The 24,349-nt window shown below is 38.9% G+C and overlaps 1 protein-coding gene across 10 annotated transcripts in view; it reads right to left on the reverse strand.

Moving 5' to 3' along the window:
- Positions 1–24,349, reverse strand: part of RERE (arginine-glutamic acid dipeptide repeats) — a 409,522-nt gene that overhangs the window by 103,943 nt on the left and 281,230 nt on the right. For all 10 annotated transcript variants that reach the window (XM_057305330.1, XM_057305328.1, XM_048221924.2 and 7 more), the window contains 3 exons: positions 22,560–22,608; positions 16,362–16,486; positions 14,737–14,836 (listed from right to left, as the gene is read on the reverse strand). In XM_057305330.1, coding sequence (XP_057161313.1) covers positions 14,737–14,836; positions 16,362–16,486; positions 22,560–22,608 — 274 coding nt within the window. The remainder of the gene's footprint in view (positions 1–14,736; positions 14,837–16,361; positions 16,487–22,559; positions 22,609–24,349) is intronic.

Below are 24,349 nucleotides of genomic sequence, written 5' to 3' on the forward strand. Positions count from 1 at the left end.
TACACTGTACCATATACTATACAAATACTGTACTATTTTGCAAATCAAATATCCTCAGATGTACAGAAATATCATAGTCCCTACTAGCAATATTTTTATACTCTCAGAATTGAAGTAAAAATAATAAGCTGTTACAAAAAAAATTTTACATAAGTACTCTAATTTATTTCCGTAACATATTATAATATAATAGTAAAATCCAACTGTAACAGGCTAAAAAATGACCCCCAGAAGATATCCACATCAAATCTCTGGAACAGATGAGACCTTAACCGGAAAAAGGGTCTTTGCAGATAGGATGAAGCTAATGATTCTGAGATGAGGAGATAATTCTAGATTATTCAAGTGGGCTCTATGTCCAAAGGGCAAGCATCCTAATGTAATAGAAGTGGAAAAAGAATAGAAAAGATGCAAACCCACAGAGGGGAAGGCAGTGTGAACACAAGCAGAGAAAGATGTGGCCACAAACAAAGGAATGCCAGCAGCCACAGGAAGGAAGAAGAGGAACGATTCTTCTGAGGACCCAGACAGAGAGCCCGGCACAACCGACACCTTGATTTCATACTTCCAGCCTCCAGCACTGGGAGAGAACACACTTCTGTGGTTTTAAGCCAGCAAATTTGTGATGTGTTACACCAGCCACCAGAAACTAATACATCAACTTTCAAAGTGTGGGGGTAAAAAAATTATCTAGAAGAGCTATAAAAAAGTATTCCTAAGTATATTTCAAAACTAGTATAAGAAATATACATACTAGCACATATATAAACTTTAGTAGTCTATAGCATAGTTTAGAACTCATGGTAACATATGAGCCCTTTTAAAACTCAGGGGCCTACTTTGTTCTAAGATTAAATGATTATGAACACTTTTAACAAATGCCCTCCTATAAAGGCTTTCTAAAGGACAGGAACTGAATAATGTTTATTACTGGATAAATAAATGAATGAATGATTTTACTAAAGCTTCTTCTTAAATGTTAAAAGGCTAAGGGCTTTTATCCTGATTTGCTAAATACTTACTGTGTTAATATTAATCCTTAATATAGGTTCATAGGTGGGTAAAATCCTGAGTGATGTTAAGTGGACATTTTTCAAAACCACCACATAATTCTCAAAACATTTTACCATGGAAGAAAACAAATCATTTGAGAAAGAAGTTTCTTAAAATTTTAAAGGAACTTTCTAAATTTGCCAAACACAAGGAAAAGCCAAGTCAATTCCCCAGCCCCTGCTGAGTACCTAGGAAAAAGGATGGAGATGCATCAAGAGGCTAGAGCATAAAGAATTTCTTTATTTTTTATTTTTTTTAAGTAGGTTCTATGCCCAACCTGGACCCCAATGTGGGGCTCAAACTCATGACCCTGAGATCAAGACCTGAACTGAGACCAAGAGTCAGTTGGACACTTAACAGACTAAGCCACCAAGGTACCCCAAGCATGAAGGATTTCTAATGGGCTGAAGAGCAAAGCCCCAAAACTGCAGATTCGCAGACATTTCAAGAGGACTGCTATAAGGCACTGGCCTCAAGTCTATTCTTTCTTCAAGTTTAAATTATTATGTATATAAATATATATTACAGGGTATGCTTACTCATCTGTAGGTGATAATCATACTTATAAGAATTGTTACGAAGATTAAGGGGTGCCTGGGTGGCTCAGTCGGTTACACAGCCAGCTCTTGATTTCGGCTCAGGTTATGATCTCAAGGTTCTGAGATCAAGCCTGAATTAGGCTCTGCACTCAGTGGGGAGTATGCTAGAAATTCTCTCTCCCTCTCCCTCTGCCCCTCCCTCTGCTCGCTCTTACTCACTCTCTCGAAAATAAATAAATACATCTTTAAAAAAAAAAAGAGTTGTTATGAAGACTAAATGAATTCATTCATAAAAATGCACTTACACTTTCACCTAGCATATAGGTACTCAATCAACACATTTTAATTTTGTTGTTATTAATATTGCCATTGTTACTAATGACATCAAGCAGCTGACTAATAGTTGATATCCAATAAAATGAAGCTTAAGGTCCTGTACCTGGTTCAAAATTCAGCCAAAATGCTGAGGGTGGGAAAGAAATGGCTTAGCAAAGGCCAGTACACAGAGAGAAATGAAACAAGACACAAACACAAGACAAAAAATATGTAACGAGCACACATTCATAAAAGCTTAGATTGCATTAGGAAGACGAGCTTTTAGGAAAACTGAAGTGGTACTTCTTTGCCACCTTATGCTGATCAGATCTGGGGAATGTTGCTTCAGCGAAGGTGCCACATTTGTAAAAACGTACAGACAAAGCTGACCAGAAGAAGAAATAAAAGGGTTATGATATATAAAATGGCCAGCACTATTACACCATGGACAAAACTCAAAAATGTTGCCCTCAGTGAAAAGAAGCCAGTCACAAAAGGCCATACGCTATATGATCCCATGTATATGAAATGTTCAGAATAAGCAAATCCATAGAGCTGGAAGGCAGACTAATAATTGCCAAGGATGGGGGAGGGGGAAACTGAAGGGTGACTACTAATGGGTACAGGGTTCTTTCTGGAATAATAAAAACATTATACAATTAACTGTGGTGACAGTTGCACAAATGTGGGAATATAATAAAAGCCATTAAATGGGACACTTTAAAAGGGTGAAATATATGAATTATATCTCAATAAAGCTATTCTAGAAAAATGAGAAAAAAAACAGAAAAGAAATGGCTAAAGAAACTTGAGAGTGATTCACGTGGAAAAGCCAAGCAGGGCCACAATCATGAAGACCTGCATCAGGAGCACGACAGATGAGAAAAACTTAGAGTGATACTTTTCTGTTAAAACTATCAAAAACAGGGGTGTCTGGGTGGCTCAGTCCCTTAAGTGTCTGCCTTCAGGTCATGATCTCGGGGTCCTGGGATCAAGCCCCACATCAGGCTCCCTGCTCAGCAGGGAGTCTGCTTCTCTCTCCCCCCCATCCTGACTTGTATGCTCTCTCTGAAATAAATAAAATCTTTAAAAAAATTATCAAATACAAAATCATTGCTGCAATAAGTCATAAAGGTGCCATTACCAGAGGTTAACATAACTGGCCTTTTATCTCCCCATCTACCCCTGAGGAACTCTGAGAATGCTCTCTGTTGTATTTAGTAAAAGAACAGAGCAGGGCATAATGTTCAACTTTGACTAAAGCTACGGATCACCCACAGGGGAATAAAATATCAAAGCATTAAATTTAAAAAGTCATCTTCATCCAAATGAAACGAAAAGAATAAATCACAATCTGTCAAAGTGTTGTTGCCTGGAACTTTTGGGTTTTCTTGTTTTTGTTTTTCACATTTTATTTTTTTTATTTGAGAGAGAGAGAGAGAGAGAGAGAGAGAATGCAAGAATGGGGAGAGCGGCACAGGGAGACGGAGAGGGAAAGGGGTGGAATCTCAAGCACACGCCGCACTGAGTGGGAGCCCAAGCAGGGCTCGATCTCAAGACCCTGAGACCATGACCTGAGCCAAGATCAAGAGGTGGACGCTCAACCAACTGAGCCACCCAGGCGTCCCTGCCTGAAACTTTTAAACAAACGTGAATTTATGAAGTTCTCAGCCCAAAAGGAGCCACATACTAGTAAATTTCTAAACACTTAATTTTCAAAACAAAAGTTCAAAATGTTTCTAATGGGTCAAAGTACAATAATAAAACCTCAACTTTGTATATTATTATGCTGATAATCAGTTGAAAAGGCCTTGGTTATACTAGAAAACCACTGCATCTTCACTTACGCTATAATTAACAATGTAATATGTTGTAGACTCCAATATCTTGATATAATATAAATAAAATACAAGCAGAGGTGCTTGCCAAGGCTGATTTACATAGTTTGCTGTTTCGAAATTTATTGCATTTCCATAATAAGAAATCACATAGCATATAAACTTTTCCCATTTCTCTTTTCAACAACAAATCAAAATCTGAAAGAAAAAAACCCCACCATCCTATTTAATACTGACTAATATGAATGGAGAATAGTAAAAATAATTCAAATAAGGGGGCGATTGGGTAGCTCAGTCAGTTAAGCATCTGCCTTTAGCTCAGGTCATGATCCCAGGGTCTTGGGTCCTGGGATCAAAGCCTGCATCAGACTCCCTGCTCACGAGAGAGCCTGCTTCTCCCTCTCCCTCTGCCCCTTCCCCCCCCCCACTCGTGTGTGCACATTGTGTGCTTTCACTCTCTCTCTTTCTCTAATAAATAAATAAAATCTTTACAAAAAGAAAAGAATTTAAGTAAGGGTGTGAGTGTGGCATGAACATCACAAGAATCCTGATCATAAGCTTTAGACAAGCTGTAATAAAAGGGCTTCCCAGTAATGCCTTATTCGGGAGATGGGAAATACTCAACATTCATTTAAGTCCTAAGTAATGCAAAGCTAACCCAGGGACAGATGCTTTAGCAAAGTCCATTTACGATGAACAAATAGAATACCTCTGAGAGGAATTCTATAGACTTAATTTTTTAATAAAAGAGAGAAAGATGAAAATGATCCTTAGACTAGGCTTATCAGTATACTTTGCTATGCCAACCTTATAATACCAAGTTCTGGGTGATCGAATGTGATCTGGGCTTGAACCTGATTTATTTATTCAATCCATCAACAAATACTTAGTGCCTCTCTAGTAGGTACCAGGCATTGGACTACAGCTCAGAAAACAAAGATGAATTAATACCCAATGGTTAGCAAATAGTGGTATTTATAGATCAGAGATAAAAACTAACTATTAAGCTACTGGAAGCCTTGCATCCTTTGTTGAAGGAGATGTGGGTGTGCATAAATAAGTAAGCAAACAAATATATACTCTCTTGAATATGTAAAAAGCCTAATCCAAATGTCTAAAAGCCATCCATATTTCAAGGAATAAAACTGTCCAGACAGAAGTGAAATCTTTGCTGCCTGATTATAAATTTTACTTATATATAGTGAGCATATATATGATTAGTGTTAGTGACAGAAAGTAAACGTAAAAATGCAAACAAGTTCTGAGGAAGAGAAGCCAAAAGAATCTGAATTTTATTAGGAAATGGGAAAGATACCTAAGTCCACAGAATGAAATCCAGTATCAATTTAGTAAAACCAAGTCAGCATGATATTTTCTAGAAAACCATAGTCTTAAACTATAGGACTCTGTTACAGTTTCTAAGCATAACTATAAAGATGGATTTTGTAAGAGGCCAAATAAGTGCAAGCATTAAAGATGGTTGAATCCCATTAGAATAATATAGGCCATCTCCATGGTTTTTTTTTTTTTTAAGATTTTATTTATTTATTTGATAGAGACACACAGAGAGACAGAGAGAGAGAGCACACAAGCAGGGGGAGCAGCAGGCAGAGGGAGAGGGAGAAGCAGGTTCCCAGCCAAGCAGGGAGCCTGACATGGGGCTCGGATCCCAGGACCCTGGGATCATAACCAGAGCCAAAGGCAGACGCTTAACCAACTCAGCCACCCCGGCACTCCAGGACACCTCTATGTTGTATAGCATTATGTTTTACAAATTATATGTAAACTAAAAGTACACAGATGAACCTCACAGAAACTGTATATAAAGAGACACATACCTGAACAGTACACACAGAAACATTTCTAAGATCTTCTAGAGGAAGCACCATTGCTTTGTCATATTATAACATATCATTTAACATACTATAAAATTACAAATAGAATAATTTTACATTAATAGGTGTTCACAATTTAAAATAGTCAAATATAACATATCTTTGCCAACATACACTAAGGAGTATGCTCCCATCACTAAGAATACTCTCCTCTTCCAACAAGAGAGGCCAACATGGTGCGCCTGGGTGGCTCAGCTGTTAAGCGTCTGCCTTCGACTCAGGTCATGATCCCAGTGTTCTGGGATGGAGCCTCCCATCGGGCTCCCTGCTCAGCGGGAAGCCTGCTTCTCCCTCCCTTCTCCCCCTGCTTGTGTTCTCTCTCTCGCTGCCTCTCTGTCAAATAAATAAATAAAATCTTTTTTTCTTTTTTTAAAAAAAAAGAAAGGCCAACATGTTCATCACATTATCTTCCTCTACATCAACACAAGCTTTTTGGGGTTTTTTTGGTTTTTTTACTTATGAAGTAAAAAGATACATAATTTTTAAAAAGATTTTACTTATATGGGGCGCCTGGGTGGCACAGCGGTTAAGCGTCTGCCTTCAGCTCAGGGCGTGATCCCGGCGATCTGGGTTCGAGCCCCACATCAGGCTCTTCTGCTATGAGCCTGCTTCTTCCTCTCCCACTCCCCCTGCTTGTGTTCCCTCTCTCGCTGGCTGTCTCTATCTCTGTCAAATAAATAAAATCTTTAAAAAAAAAAAAAAAAGATTTTACTTATTTATTTGACAGAGAGAGAGACAGTGAGAGAGGGAACACAAGCAGGGGGAGTGGGAGAGGGAGAAGCAGGCTTCCCACTGAGCAAGGAGCCCAATATGGGACTCAATCCCAGGACCCTGGGATCATGACCGGAGATGAAGGCAGACACTTAACCAACTGAGCCACCCAGGCGCCCCAAGATAAATAATTTTTAACATAAATGATACAACTGTGTCCCTAACTATTCTGCAAGTTCACCACTAGACCAAAAGTAGTAAGTCATGTGGCCATGAAAGTAAGATACATCAACTGCTACTGAAATTCTCCAACTGAGAGCTATGCTATTAAGAATGTACACATGTGGCTCAGGTGTTAATACAACCTGATGACCATCTACATTAGATTAAGAGGATGAAAGACTCAAACAAAAGGTAGAGCTTGCCAGACTAGATTAAAAAGTCAGAAACAACTACAGAACTAAAGGACACAAGACATGTTCTTTAAACACAAAGAAAAATCAAGATTCAAAGTAAGCAGCTGGAAGAAGATGTATCATGTAAACAAGCAAAAGAAAGCTAGAGTAGTTATATTAATATCAAACAACACAGAGTTCAAGACAAAGAGAAGGTCACTCCAAAAAGGTGAAAGAGCTAATATACAGAAAAGGTAAGTATTATGTGCATATGTCTAATGATACAACTGCCAAATATATGAAGCAAAAGCAAACAAAACCAAAAGGGGAAATACCCAAATCCACAATCACAGTTGAAGACTTCAATACAACTCTCTCAGCAACTGACAAGACAACTAGATAAAAGAAATTAGGACACAGAAGATCTAAGTAATAATAACTACCACTTTAAAGAAACCAACAATTACATAATAGTACATTCAGTAACTGCTGAATATAAACTCATTACAAGTGCACATGAAGGGGCGCCTGGGTGGCTCAGCTGTTAAGCGTCTGCCTTCAGCTCAGGTCATGATCCCGGGGTCCTGGGATCCAGCCAGGCATCAAGCTCTGTGCTCGGTGGGAAGCCTGCTTCTCCCTCTCACACTCCCCCTGCTTGTGTTCCCTCTCTCACTGTCTCTCTCTCTGTCAAATAAATAAATAAAATCTTTAAAAACAAAAAAACAAAACAAACAAACAGACAAAAAACCAGTGCACATGGAGCATTCACCAAAATAAGCCACATGCTGAGCCAAGAAACAAATTCCAATAGATTTCAAAAAATTGAAATTTTACTGGGTACTCTCTGACCACAACAGAACTAAATTAAAAATTAATATCATTCCAAAACAAAAGGGTTGGGGAGGGAAAGAGAGTATACACAAGAGAGATCTCATGTATCTGGTGTATTTAAGCAAATTAATACTAAACATAGGTAAAATAAATTTCGAAAAAAATTTTTTGATATTTTTAACACAATGATAATGAAAGAATAGCAAATCAAAATTTGTGATAAAATCAATTATTTAAGCTCCCACTTTTGGACGGTATGGAGAAAATGATCAAATTAACCCAAAATAAATAGAAAAAAAATAATAAAAATAAGATTGGAGATCAAGGAGATAGAAAGCAGAAAATCAGGGGCACCTGGGTGGCTCAGTCAGTTAAGCATCTGACTCCTGGTTTTGGCTCAGGTCATGATCTCAGGGTCATGATATCAAGCCCCAAGTGGGCTCTGTGCTCAGCACAGAGTCTACTTAAGACAGTCTCTCCCTCTCTCTCTGCCCCTCCCCTCTGTGCATATGAGCATGCATGCTCTCTCTCTCTCTCAAATAAATGAACAAATCTTTTAAATAATAATAATAATAATAAAAAGAAAACAAAAATATCAATGAAGCCAAATGTTAGCTATCTGCTATAATCAATAATGTTTATAAACCTCTATTTAAGACTGATTGAGAGGACACAAATCACCAATATTAGGAATGAAAGAAGGGTCAAAATTACAAATCCTACAGATGTTAAAAAAGTAACACAGGGTAATTTGATATTTTTACCAATAAATTTGATAACCTGAAAAGTTTAAAGTCACAGATCAGTAGATTACCAAAACTGACACATGAGGAAATATAAAATATAAATAGGCCTATGTCTATTTGTAATTTTAAACTTTTCATAAAAAAATATTTAGTCCCAGATGGCTTCACTGTGAAATCTATCAAATATTTAACAATGAATACACACACACACACACCCAATCCTTTACAAACTCTTTTTCTAAGATTTATTTATTTTCAGGGCACCTGTGTGGCTCAGTCAGTTAAGCATCTGCCTTCAGCTGAGGTCATGATCCAGGGTCCTGGAATCAAGCATGCACTGGGCTCCCTGCTCAGCGGGAAGTCTGTTTCTCCCTCTCCCTCTGTTGCTCCCCACCCCCCGCCGCAACTTGTGTCTCCCTCTCTCTCTCAAATAAATAAATAAAATCTTTTTAAAAAAAAGATTTATTTACAAAGAAAGAAAACTCCAGCTCAGGATCCCTTATGAATACAAATGTAAAGGTTCTTAACAAAATATAAGCATACTGAATCCAACAGTACATAATGACTAAGTAGAATTTATCCTAGGAATGCCTACTTGCTTTAACATTTGAAATTAATCAATATAATTTACCAAATTAACGAAATACAGTATAACAAGCAATGATCATGTCATTAGTTACACAAAAAAACAGCATCTGACAAAATTTAATGCCCATTCATGATAAAAAACAAACTTTGATATAAAGGAGAACATTCTCAACAACTACCCTACACTGCACCTATTAGTGAATGGCTAAACGTGTTCTCCCTAAAATGAGAAATAAGACAAAGACGTCCACTCCATTGTTTCTATTTAATACTGTACTACAGGTCCATGCAAGTGCAATGAAGCACGAGAAAGACACAAAATGCATAAATCAGAAAGAAAGAGGTAAAACTGTCTTTATTTGCAGATGACATGATTGTGTACAGACAAATCCTAAGAAACCAACCAGAAAGCCACTAGAAATCAGCAGCAAGAACAGGTACACGGTCAGCACATTAAAATTGTTTGTATTTCTATCCTATCAGTGAACTTTTAGAAATTGAAGTTAAAAATATAATTTTAGGGGCGCCTGGGTGGCTCAGTCAGTTTAACGTCTGATTTCAGCTCAGGTCATGATCTCAGGGTCCTGGGATCAGGCCCGGTGTTGGGCTCCCTGCTCAGCAAGGGAGTCTGCTTGTCCCTCTGCCCCTCCCCCCCGCTCATGCCCTCCCCCTTCTCTCTTTCAAACAAATAAATGAACAAATAATCTCTTTCAAACATAAAAATAATTTTATTAACAATCGAATTTTCAAACAGTAATTACTTAGGGATAAATTTAACATAATATGTATACGACCTGTACATTGAAAACTATAAAATTTTACTAAAAAAAATTAGTGAGACCTCTTTTAAAAATGAAGGTACGTGGGATGCCTGGCAGATTCAGTCAGTAGATAGTGCAACTGTTGATCTCAGGGTTGTGAATTCGAGCCCCACAGAGATTACTTTTTTTTTCTTTTTTAAGAGAGGGGAAAGAGGAGGCAGGGTGTGTAGAGAAAGAGGCAGAGAGAGATTCTTAAGCAGGGTCCACACCCAGCACGGAGCCGAGCAACAGGACTCGATTTCATGACTCTGAGACCTGAGCAGAAATCAAGAGTCAGACACTTATCTCACTGAGCCACCCAGGTGCCCTGAGATTACATAAATAAATTTAAAAACAAATTTTAAATGAAGCTATGTATCATGTTCTGGATTCAATATTGTTAAGATGTCAATTCTTCCTAGCCTGAACCATCGACTCAATGCAATCCCAATGAAAATACCATCAAGCCTTTTTAAAAACAGAAACAGCAAGCTGATTCTAAAATTTATACGGAAATGCAAATGACCTAAGATAGCCACAAGAAACTTAAAAAACAAGTAAAAAGTAGAAAGATTTACACTACCTGAGTTCCAATAAAGCTAAAGTATTCAAGGGGCACCTGGGTGGCTCAGCTGATTGAGCATCAGACTCTTGATTTTGGCTCAGGTCATAATCTCAGGGTTAAGAGATGGAGCCTGGCGGGGAGCCTGCTTGTGATTCTCCCTCTCCCTCGACCCCACCCCCCACCCCTCCCACCAGTCTCCAGCACAGGTGCATGTCTCTCTCTCTCATAAAAACAACAACAGCAACAACAACGACAACAAAAACAAAGCTCCAGTACTCAAAATACTGAGGTACTGGTGAAAAGACAGATATTATATTAGTGAAACAGAAGAGAATCCAGAAAAAGACTCAAACTGCTATATATGCTTATATAGCAGTTGTTGTTCAATAGCAGTTGTTGTTCATCAAGGCAATGAAATGAGAAAGTCCGTTTTCAACAACTGTTGCTCCAACAACTGGCAACTTTCACCCCTATCTCACATCACATACAAAATTAATTTGAAAAGAATCACAGGCCTGAAGGCAAGAACTAAAACATCAAGAAAGCACAGAAACAATCTGTTATCACGGGGTGATCGAAGAAACTTTCACAAAAGGAAAACGATACATCGGACTTCAGGAAAATTAAACATTTTGTCTAAAAGCCACCATTATAGAAAAACAGTCATGGTATGGGAGGAAATATTTGTAAATACATGTATCAAAGGAACTGTAACTCTAATATAAAAACAACTCTTACAACTAAATATACTAAAAACAATTCAATTTTTAAAATTGGGCAAAAGATACCTTACAAAAGAAGACATACAAACGGTCACTAAGACAAGACAAGATGCTCAATATGACAGACAGTCAGGAGATTCAAATTAAAACCTCACTGAATGAGACACAGACAGACACCACTAGTAAAGTAAATGCTGAGGGATCTTTACCAACAAACCAATCTCAGTGAGGTATCACTACACACCCATTAGAATCGCTAAAAGGAAAAAGACTGACAACATAAAGTCTTGTTGAGGGTGCTGAAGAACTGAAATTCTAACATACTACTGATGGGAATATAAAATGGTATGGCCACTTGGACATGTTTGACAGTTTCTTAAAAAGCTACCTGCACACGTACAATCCTGCCATTTCACTCCTTAGGTGTATTTACCCAACAGCAATGAAAATACACATCTACACAAAGACTGAGTAACAGTGTTCAGAACACCTTTATCATAATGGCCAAAAGCTTGGAAACAACACAAGTGTCCATCACCAGGTGAATGGATAAAATACTGTGACCATCCATACACTAGAACACTACTCAGCAATAAAAAGGGACTATTGATAATGCAACAGCAGAAATCTATCTCAAAATTACACTGAAAAAAGCCAGACCCAAAGGATTACATAAGATATTCCATTCATACAACATTCTAGAAAATGCAAACCAATCCACGATGTGAGGAAACGTATCAATGGTTGTCTGAAGCTAGAAGCAGCAAAGGATTATAAAAGTGCATGAGGAAACTAGAGGGAATTTGGAAATGTTTTGTATTTTGATCACTGTAGTAGTTTCACTAGTATATAATCTGAAAAAAAACATCAAACTGTACACTTCAAATCAGAGCAGATTATACATAAATTTTACCCCATGTTGTTTTAAAACTTACACACTAAAAATCTCATTTGTGAAAATGAAGAAAAAATTGAGTCAAAACGAGTAAGGTAGAAGAGCTTCTTTTTAAAAATAGCTCCCTGAAACTGTCATTAAGAACTAACAGCTCAAAAATTTCTATTAGAGATGGCAGTTTTAAAGATCAAACTATTTATTTAAATGCATTTAAATTTAAATAGTCCTACTCAGATGTTAAACACTATAATATGGCTATACTGTAGAATTTCATATACTTTAAATTTCTGTACTGCCCTGAGAAACAGGAAATAGACACAGGTTTATTCTAAACTGAGAAATGCCTAACCTTGTTTTGACTTTAAGAAAAAAATAAATACTTCTCACATGACAACATATTTATCTTTTAAACTTATTACTTAACACAGATTGAAACCACCATTACTCCCAGGAAGTTGAAATAAATATTAACTTCTCATAAGATTTTTCAATTCACTTTTCATTAAAGAAAGTCTCTACAACTAAAACTCTGTGAGCCAGTAAAACAATGAAGTAGAAAAATTAAAACAGCCACTAAACTTTTCCATTCATCACAAAATGTACATACAACTCAGTCCTTTGGTGGCTAAATGCACTTGGATTGCATAATCCAAGACACTCGAGCCATTTTGGACGTGCCTAGACAGGAAAATTTCAAATGACGGGAAAGCAGCCTCACAGAAATAAAAACTCATAAAACCAAAAGCCCTCTGGCAATGTTTAAGAAAACTTCAGAAGGAACTTGCTACAAAGGACCATGGGCAAAAATAGCCCAAATTATTTCTGTATAGAAGCATGTTCTACAGAATCCTTAGAGGGGTTAAAATAAGGAAAAGAACAAATCAAATCAATTCAGTAAAGTGCCAAAAATAGACATTTAATTAAATATGGCAATATCTTCGTTATTTAAAAATTCAATTGATCAGCATAGTCGTGAAAGGGGAAATTTTTTCATAAAGCTTTTATGCAAAAAACCCCACAGAAGACAAGCTCATATCATAGAGTTACTCTGAATAAACACACACTTTTTAGGGTATTTTGAATTCACAGACATTCACAACACTCAAACCCTTCCCACTGTCTACAGGTTCACTGATCTGAGTCTCTGATTCCTCATCGATAGAATACTCTCACAGGCCCCTTCTGGCTCTATCATGTATACTCAGAACAAATCCCTTTATAAAAACAAAAACTCTCAGTATGGAAGAGGTGAGAAAGTAAAAGAAATAAATGTATGGGAATATAAAAAATCATGCAGTTCTTTAGCACATGGCCCAATCCCAGTAAGATCACTCAATCTCTAACACATAAGAGACTATGATCATGTCATGTAATACTCAAACACAACTAGACCTCCTCTATAAATCAGCCATATCCACATGCTTCCCTGAAAGCAAGCTGGGGAGTAGAAAAGTCCCTAAATTGGGAACCTGGGTTATTTTCTATCCTCCATTATTAACTTTTTGGATTGTTGGCATTCGACAATCATCTGGCCTTATCTGAGCCTTAGATTCTTTTTTTTTTTTTTTTAAGATTTTTATTTATTTATTTGACAGAGATAGAGACAGCCAGCGAGAGAGGGAACACAAGCAGGGGGAGTGGGAGAGGAAGAAGCAGGTTCATAGCCGAGGAGCCTGATGTGGGGCTCGATCCCATAACGCTGGGATCACGCCCTGAGCCGAAGGCAGACGCTTAACCGCTGTGACACCCAGGCGCCCCTGAGCCTTAGATTCTTATCTGTTTAGAGACTGAACAGATGATCTCAAAAGTCCCTTCCAACCACAGTGACCTCTCAAGAAAAATGAAAAACAAAAAGGGTGGTTAGTATCCTATGTAAATATATGTAACTTTATTAGTACATTAGTAATGCACAGAAATCCATTATTACTTCATCAGATTTGATGATTTCACATGAGTAACCACACAGAAAAGAATTATCTCAAGAAACTTTAAAATACATTAATTTTCCTACACAGTCCTATAGGGTGTATTTTAACGTCAAAAAGGAGTCCAAAAAAAGTAAACTGGTTTCAGTGATCATACTATTTATAGCAATTCGAGTTTTGTTCTTCTGAGCTGCTGTGCGTTACAGGCTTAGAGCAGATGAGTAATCCTGAAGGACACCATACAACCAACTCAGTACAGTTAGACTCACTTGTTACATTTTACTTCAGATTTTTTTAGGGATTATTATTTTAAAACTCAATTTTTGTATAATCATGTGAAATATTTACATGGCTCCAAAGCCACATCTATAAAAAAACGAATTTGTTCCAGGAAGTCTGACTTCTTCTCTATTCCCACACACTTTCAAATTCACAATCTCAGAGACAGAGAAGAAGGCAAATGGTATGGCCTCTAGATTCACATCTTGAGTGTATGACCCTGGCTTGTGACTTAATCACTCCAAACTTATTTCCTCACATCTACAATGGTGATAATAATAAAATCTACTTCAGAGGGACATTGTGAGGATTAAATAAAATCATCTGTTAACAGTGGTCGGCTTTGTGGGATCTTGGTGAAGACGAACCACTAGCACAAGGCTCTCATTTGAGGCTCAACACAATCCTGAGGTACAGACCCAGATGAGGAAATGAACCTAGAGGCGCCACATCACTGGATCAAGGTCATGGGGCCCACAGCCAAGACCGCAACCCATCTTTCAATTCCAGCACTATACCACACTACTCACTCCTAAGATTCCAGGCTCCTCCATGTTCCATACTCATCGCATACTCCCTACAGCCAGCACAAGGGAAAAAGAACTTTGTTCCCACCCTGGGCAACTTCAAAAGACTCACTGTATTCAGTGCATTGAGGGTAGTGTCATCCCGAGACGCTGCAACACAGCCATCTTCTGTGGAACCTCCATCACACATCCCTGCGAATGCTGCCATGCTCCTTGGGGGACAGAAAGGGAAAACATCAGCAAAGAAATTTTAACCCACAGTTTTCACAGTACATTCTCAGCCCAAACCAAATTCCATTACTACATGCATGATAAACCAGAGTTCTCAGTCCTGTTTCTGCTTTTCTAGGGGAATCTGGGTGGCTCAGTTGGTTAAGTGGCTGACTTTTGGTTTTGGCTCAGGTCATGATCTCAGGGTCTTGAGATTGAGCCCAGGCTCCACACTGAGCACGGAGTCTGCTTGAGATTCTCTCTCTCTCCTTCTGCCCCTCCCCTCACTTGCACGCTCATGCACACTCTCTCTCAAATAAATAAAACCTTAAAAAAAATTTTTTTAGGGGCACTTGTGCAGCCCAGTCAGCTAAGAGTCTGATTTCTTTTTTTTTTTTAACATTTTACCTATTTATTTGTCAGAGAGAGAGAGAACAAGCAGGGGGAGCAGCGGAGGGAGAAGCAGACTCCCTGCTGAGCCAAGGAGCCCAATGTGGGACTGGTTCCCAGGACTCTGGGATCATGAGAGCAGAGCGTGGAGCCTGCTTAAGATTCTCTCTCTCACTGTCTCAAAAAAAAATTTTTTTTCTAAGATCCTCTACAGTTCACCCTTCACTCAATCACATAGGAAAATGTTTCGTTGACTCCAGTCATCCAGGTGTGTTATTTCTTCCCATGCTTTACCAGTACTCAGAGTTTAGTTTTGAGGGCATGAATAAGCTAAAGCTACGTGCCACAACAGTTGGCTAGAGTACAATCTTTTGAAAGAAAGATCTTTTTGAAAAAAAATTAAATCCTCTGACACTCTGCTATATTCCTTTCATGCTATACATCAACTAACCTTAGGTGAGTTAAAAGTGGGGAAGAGGATGAAAAGAATTCTTAGCGGCCACTCACGCACTGCACTGAGGCACCCTCATCTCTGCTCTGTGCCTCTACACACCGCACAGATGACCACAGGATTAGAACTCAGTTCCGGGACCTGCCCTAGTGCACGCTGCTGAAACCACAGTGAGTCCCAGAGACCACTGCCGACGAAGGAAGGCTCTCTGCCCACACTGTGATGTGGAGGGACAGATTTAAACTTATCTTTTTTATTTTAGGCATTTGTAAGCTGCAAGTTCTCATGTAGTAAGCCACAAAAACACCAAGCTTGGGTCAGGCGTCAATGAACAGCCTAAAGTAGAGAAATCTGTAATGGGATTTTAAAACAGGCTACATGACCCAATTACTCAACTTGTATTTAGAAGTATTGATAATTCCATCTATGGCTTAAGATGTTTCCCCTCTGAAGAGTTCCAAAATCTGATGTGAGGCAAACACTGAGGGAAAAAAAACTGACTTTACCATGGTAAACTTCTCTGGCAAGAAAAATCAGAGCTCTGACTACAGAGGGTATAACAAAACATAAAATGAGAGAATGTTCGATGTATAAATAAAATTTCAGGGGAAATGAGAACGTTTATTGCCTCCTAATCAATTCAGATGGCTGAATTCAGAGGGGAGAATGGGGAGAATTCGTATTACCTTGCTGCCCTCAAGTACATAAGGAGGTCACAGTCATTAACTCCAGGCATCCAGACCAGTTCCTCATGTTGGGTCACAGTGTCACCATCTGGAGAAGGGAACGGCTGCAATTCAGGAAGTTTGGCCTGTAAGACAGGGATGAAGAAGTCACAATCGGGGCATTTAAAGAGCAGCCTCAACTGCAGGCCCTGGGAACAGATGCAGTAGTCACTGAGCTCTTTCTTCAGGCGGTGCCGAAATCACAGAAATACCGTGAGTCACTACAGCCTGTAGCACGTTTCAGGATCATTTCACCATAGAAGATTTCACAATGGACTGCTTGATCTCTACTTAAGCAGCAGCAAACAGTGTCAAAATAAACCAGTGCCAGCATGATTCAAAGAGTGAAACAGAAATGGATTCATGTGAATAAAAGAAATTAGAAAAAATTAGGAAAAAAAAACCCTCAGGACATAATAGTTCCTTGATAAAGGGAAAAACACACACATTTCCAATATAACAAGTTTACAAAGATATAAATAATGAAACCTCGCCTAAGGATATTTGCTAAAAAACCAAACGAGTTATCCTATTAAGTTAAGCTACTCTCACGACAGTTAGTAACTACAGTATTATCAAGGTAAACATAAAAAAAGACACAGAATTGGAGTTAACATTAAAAACACAGTTGAACTAAATGATGGTGTCAGAAATCAGACCAGCAGTAGCTTCAGGAGGAATGGACTGCTTGTGAAGGGACGGGAAGGAGCTTTCAGAGACAAGAGAAATGCACACCTTGACATGAACTATTACAGCAGACTCAACAGTCTACGTAAGATATGAACAGTTCACTGTATGTCGAGCATACCTCAATAAAATTTTGTTTGAAATATTTGAACGGCAGTGCTCTAAGTCACCTCAGGGTTAGAGATCCAAATACTCCTAGCGTGTTCCCATCGTCACTCTGCTGGGGCAGAGCAAGAGTCAGCAGGTACTGGGACTACCACAACCGTCAGAGGTCGAGAACGTCAACCATCGGGAAAACACACGTTTCCACTGTCTCAAATGATGAACACGGACACATTGGTCGAATATTTTAAACTAAGAGCTACAGTTAGAAAGCTCCAGTGTCCACAGAAACCAGTCAAAAAAATTAAATGAAGCAAGGAGAGGATAAGGCAGCACTGTTCAATAGAAATAAAATGAGAGCTACACATTTCATTTTAAACATTCTAGCATCCACATGAAGTAAAGCATTACCTCCCAGTCTGGACTAGCCACATTTCAAGTGCTCATAGTCACCTGTGGCGGTGGCTCCGGTCCTGGGCACACAGGTATCAGGTGCTAAGGAGTGAAGGGAACCAGGGTGTAATGGAGAGAGTGCTGCCCTGTCCAGGGAAAGCAATCAAGCAGGAATGAGAACCAGGACTTGTATATCCCCTGATTCTTTTCCAAAGTCCAGAAACTTTGATTTTTTAAAAAACAATCTTGTGGCAAAACATAACATTAGCAGACCATGTGGTCCTAGGGCTCCCAGTCTGCCTCACAGGAGATCTCTGATACCTCTAAATGTGTATCAAGAGCTGACTTTCTCCAAACAAGGATGCTCTTCTTTAACTTAGTGTTGACTTTTCTAACATTTAATTGGGTGCCTCAATGAGTTCTGCTTAAGACATAGTGACCATATTGGAATAAAATTTAAAACACAACAGATACTTGCATCAAAAGGCCTTTTTCGACATTTGTACAGAGTTCTGCTTCCCCAGCACCAAGTACGGTACCTGGTGTAATAGCTCTTCAATGGCTGTTTGTTAAATTCGCTAACAAGTATTATTATTGTGGGAGAGGACACCCCCTCCAAGAGAAAAATAGCTGGAAATACAGTTAGATAGTTTAAAGAAAAGGAAATGCAAATGGCTCTTAATGATAGGAAAACATGGTCAAACTTGCTCATAAGAAAAAGGCAAATCAATGACACTGAGATACCATTTCTCATCTATCAGAATGACATAAATCCTGAAGTGTGACACTATACAAATAGGCTGTGGTATTAGCACTTGCATGAGTTGCTAGCACAAATTTTTAAAAAATGGTACAATCTCTACAGAAGGGCATTTTGTCATGTCCTCACATTGCCATGTGTACTTCCCCTTTAAGCCAGCCATCCCCCTTCTGGGAATATATTCCAAAAATACTTTGGCAAAAATATCAAAATCTGTATGCTCAGGCCATTCACTACAGCATTACTTGTACTAGCACATGACTGGAAGCAACCTAAATGCCCAATAGGAACTGGAAGAATAAACTGTTCCATCCCCCCAGTGGAGTTCCATGAAGTGGCAGAAGGAAGCGAGGAGGCACCCTGCACTACTGCTATGGAGGAACAGCAGGTGCACTGCTAAAAGAAAGCTGGTAAAAGTGTGTATATTGTGCTACCACTTATCTAAGAACAGAGGGTTGGGGAATCAAAAGAGGAAGGATACATCAAAACCTTAAAAAAACAAAAATAACAATTATCCATCAGGGAGAGAAGGAAAATGTGGAGGGGACAGACATAGCAGACTTTTCTGAGCATACTTCTTCCTTTGTACATTTGACTTTGGGGCTATGTGAATAACTTTACATAATTATAAAAACAAAATGAAATTAAAAAAACAACAATCTCTTAAAAACCCTAAAGCAAAGTGAAATAAATGCACTAACTATATATTGAGTTGGTTCCTCTCTAGGAATTATTTCCACTAACTTTAAAACACATATTAATTTGCCTATAAAGCCCTAGTGGGATATATACTAAGACCAAAAAAATTTTAATAGTAAACTATTTTCAATAACCATATCGTTTGTAGCAGTGTAAGTACTATTATTCTGCACTATTATATATGTATGATGGGATTAAAGCAAATGAATAATTATATTGGAGTCATTTGAAAATAGGATGAGACATGGGGAAAAGATATAGATATAAAAGGAAAGAAAGATAGAATTAAATATAAAACCCAGATAAAAATCTGAATTGGAATTAGAATCTACAATATATTTTATCTTCAAAAAAGGGGGGGGGCGTATTTTCTAATCTGTCCCCTGAAAAGGCCTAGGAATAGTAACCAACCTAGTAACAATGAACACCCCAGCACCCAGTCAAAAAATGTCACTTCCCAATAAAACGATAAGGGCTCCCATGAGAAAGGTTTAATTCTAGATCAAGTGCAAGGAACGTACAAGATGAGACATTAAAATTATGTCATACCAGTTAAAAGAACCCTACCAAAAATCCGGACACAGAAGATGGCAGGAAGAAGCATCCTACCAGCCTCAAATGGATAATTTAATCATCAGTAAGAATAAGGACGACTGGTTAGCAGATAACCAATAATTTAAAGTCCACTGGTGACGGCTGGAAAATGTTAGGAAACCAACCTCGTATTTTTGAAAACTGGTGAACAGAAGGAAGGAACTGAGCATTTATCTTGCCTTTCCTACATGATTCTGAAAATCAAATGGTTGGGGCTAAAAGGAAAGCTTCCTTTATTCACCTCATAAATGAAGGAATGACAGAATTAGAATACCACCATCTTAAAGGGTGGACCCCAGTAAGAAGCCAGGGCTGCAAATCAGCATTACAAGGACACACGTACCTCCTGGTGGACATACACAGCACTACCCACACCAGGGGCAGAGGACTAAACTAGGATGGTATTAAACCTCTAGATTTAACTACTAATTTTCAAGATATGCCAAGGATGAGGAAACAAGTCTAATCACACTTAAAGATGAAATCAGCCAAATCCAGACTATGGGACACCCTACTGGACAAAACACTCAACGTTCTTCGATACATACACTGAGAGAAGGGGGAAAAAAATGAGAAGAATATATGAATTAAAAGAGATTTAAGAGACCGATCAACCAATTGCTATGCATGGCTCTTATTCAGATTCCAATTTGAACTATAAAAAAAAGAGAAATTTAGGGAAATCTGGATCAAGGGGGTATTTAAGAAATTGCTAATTTTTATTAGGTGTTACATATTGTGATTTTGTTTTCTGAAAGAGCTCTTCAAAAGGGGGGGGGTGTATTTACAAGTAAAATGACAGATTTGTGATTCATTTCAAAATAATGGAGAGGTGTGAAGGAGAATAACTGAAACAAGTTTGACCATAACTTGGTATGTGTGAAAGCTGACTAATAAGGATAGGGATTTACTATTCTTTCTTGATGTGTACATATGTTAATATTATACCTAATTAAATATTATACCTAACTTAAAAAATTAAAATTTTAATAAGGAAAATATTGCCAATCCATAAAACAGTCCTGTTACATCTGGTCCTCCAAATCACTTCTTTTTGAAAATAAAGCCTAATAAATATATTTAAAATCTGATATAAAATAAATGAAAGTATACAAGAACGTAAGCACAGTAAATCTGTTCCTTTCCAAGAATTTAAGCATCTTTTACTTAAGAACCACTTTTTCTATTATGGCAAGGAAAAAAAAATCAGTAAAATAAAACTTCAGTATCCTGGTTAAACTGTAACCCCTGGGTGGGCCTGAGGGGATAGAAAATATAGTCGGTGGTAGTCAGACCCACCTACTAGGCCACACCAAGGCAAGAGTATACTTGAACAAGGCAGGCATTAAGGAGAATGTCCTCTTGCAGCTTCTTTTTGCCTGTCTCAGTTATAATCCTAGTCCTGGGATGAGACATGCCTTCTATAAATTAGATGCCCCCGATGGTTTCTATGTTTTGGTTTTAATATTCCTTCACTTCTTATTTTCTTTCTCATTACAGAGTTAAAACAGGTTCTTAAAAATATGAATGGCATACAAAAATGCTCAAAATTCAGACAGAAAAATGAACAACTAAACAGGCTACTAAACCTCTATATCCTTACAAAGAGTTGCCTGGTCTCACATCTGTACTATGTGACGGCCATATGGCTCACTCCCAACCTCCATTCCAACTGAAATGACAGCCCATGCCGATCACACTAAACCCACTTTCCTCACAGTTTAAAAACGGACAATGACTCAATCCATGGCAATGACATACATACAGGGACTACTTACAGACCTTTTGGAAGAATGTTCCTTGCTCCTAAGGGGGAAAGAAGGGTGATCCTTTTCCTACTCTCAACATCTGCTATATTTCATTCACGGTAAGATCCACTATTATTTTAGTGCATTTAGAAAGGAGCAAAGCTGCCAATTAAATTATAATCACACTATAGAATGTACAATGAAGCCTGATGGCAGGGAAAATAAAATGTGAAAGAAAGAAGCGCATCTTAGAATCAGTAAAATTCAGCTACTGCCTAAGAAAGAAGGCAGCCATTGGGGGGGGACCGGTTGGGCACCAAGAGAACTGTACAGATGCTGAGCAGAGCCCCGGTCCTTTCTGACCAGGATGTGATGATATAGGAGACCATAAACAGCCATGTGCAGCCAGAGTTTTCTGGTCCTGTCAAAGCATTCTGATACAGAGATTAAAGAGAGAGAGAGAAAGAGAGGGCAAACAAGACACTAAGAGTCTTAGTAAACTGAATAAAACATGCAAGGACACAGGTCACGACATAACAAGCTAATGACCGACAAAGAGCCTAACCATTCAGCCTCTTCTGAAGGGCAGTGGTTTCTAAAAACTTACAATTAAAGTACGTAGTGACCAAATGTCCATGAATGAATGAATGCGTAAATGAAACGTGGTAGCCTTAAAAAGAAATTAAATTCTGGTATGTGACACAACATGGCTGCACCCTGACAGTTTTATGTTAAGTAAAAGAAGCCAGACGGAAGGACAAATATTGGGCTATTCCACTGATACGAAAAACCTAGAGGAGTCAGATTCACGGGGACAAAGTAGAAGAGGGGCTGCCGAGGACTTGGGGAGGGGGAATGGAGAGCTAGTGTTTAATGGGGACAGAGCTTCAGTGTGGGAATGTGAAAAAGCTCTGGGGGTGGATGGTGGTGATGATTCCACAACAATATGAATGCACTTGAAACCACTTAACTGTACACTTAAAAATGTCTAGAATGGTAAATTTCATATTATGAGTATCTTACCACAATTGTTAAAAAGTATGCAGTGGTCAGGGAAAAAAACCCCTGCATTTATATAAAATTCCCTGAAGCAGAACAACGATTCTAAGTTGCTGCTCAACAGAATAAAGGGCCAGCAGAAGAATAAGAAACAGAACTCTGGTGCAGAAGTTTTACCTGATGGCTCGGACCAACACGGATCTCCCCCTGGGTGCTGTTCAGCCTCCTGTCAAGGAAAAGAGTAGATGAGGTGAGCAGCATAGAGTTCTGGCATAAACATTCGCACATTTTTTTCAAGGCAAATAATTCACTTGAAATAAATGAGGGATGACAGAGGAAGATTACGTTCCCCACTATTTCTAGTGTTGCCCTATACTTGTACACTCCCCCACCCCCTTACACGTCTCTAAAATCTCTCTCCTCTAAAAACACCACTCCTGCAGCTTCCTGTTGTGAGTACCCATACCATCGTTCCTGTAGACCTCAGAGAGGTACATTCCAACAGCACAATCCCAGTAGAGGTTTCTTCTTTTCAAAGCATTTCACATGCCCTACTGTAAACCTTATTAAAAGATAAACAAGAGAACTATGATTCCTAGCACACACACTGGGTCATTCATTCATTTGACAAATATTTATTAAGTACCGACTGTACACTCCAAACTGTCCTAGGTATTGGTGATAAAGTAATGAGCAACACAATGCCCCTGCCTTACTAGAACTTATATTCTTATCTGGGTATAAAACAAAGAAACAAATAGTAGATCAGATGATAAAAGGGCCAAAGAATTAACGAGATGGTGAGCGATAAAATATTTTCACACTTCTTTATACAAGATCATCAGGAAAGCCTTTGGGGGTGGGGGGAGAAGGGCAGAGGGAAAGGTGGAGAGAGGATCACAAGCAGACTCCACGCCCAGTGCAGAGCCCAACAAGGGGCTCGATCTCATGATCCCAAGACCATGACCGGAGCCGAAATCAAGAGTTGGGGGCTCAACTGACTGAGCCACCCAGGCACACCCCAGAAAAGGCTTTCTTAATAAAGCAAAAAACAGCAGAGATGAAAAAGATGTGTGGGAATGAGCCCAGAAGGTCTAAGAGGTGGAAGACTTCATCTCGTTTCTGTCTATGTCATTCCTTTTTTTTTTAAAAGATTTTACCTACTCATTTGACAGAGAGAGAGTACAAGCAGGGGGAGCAGCAGGGAGAGGGAGAAGCAGGCTCCTGCTAAGCAGAGCCCGACGCGGGGCTTGATCCCAGAACACTGGGATCATGACCTAAGCTGAAGGCAGACGCTCAACCTAGTAAGCCACCCAGGTGCCCCGTCTATGTCATTCCTACTACACTTGCAAAGCTCACCTTCTCTTGCTTCAAATCCTAACCATCCCAGGTTCCTTTTGGAAGCCACTGTTTCTGTAAAGGCTTTCCTGATCTCCTGCCCATTTCACCCCACAATTCCCCAAAGTGTGAACTGCCTTCCCCTTTTACTCCTTCACAAAATGCTTGTTGACTGTTTTGTCCCAGGCTTTGCACAGGGCACTCACTAGGTATATAGTGACAGACAAAGAAATACAGTCCCTGACCTCCCGGGGCTCCATTCCCAACTCCTGGTTACCCTCAACTCTCAGTCATGACTAACTGTGGGCGATCTCAGGCCACCCTTTCCATGCCCAGGGACAAGTCTGTTGTGTTGTACAACCACCTTGAATTTCTAGCAGTGCCGGGGAGAAGGCTTTTACACGGTGAGAGCTGCTGCTGGTGACTGGTGGACTTCACCATGTGGCAGAGTATAACAGATGCTGCATGGTCTCGTGTTTGTCCGCCACAGAGCTGATAACCCCAACATTATGTGTGAAGTTGTTAAAATGAATTCTGGAAAATGATTATTTCCTTCAGGTCTAATATTTTCTTCTTTTGATCCAACAATTCCTCTCATGAAGAGTCTTATTTGGGGAAAGTGGGCAATG

Source organism: Ursus arctos, unplaced genomic scaffold, assembly GCF_023065955.2.
Source record: "Ursus arctos isolate Adak ecotype North America unplaced genomic scaffold, UrsArc2.0 scaffold_32, whole genome shotgun sequence".
Classification (NCBI taxonomy): domain Eukaryota; kingdom Metazoa; phylum Chordata; class Mammalia; order Carnivora; family Ursidae; genus Ursus; species Ursus arctos.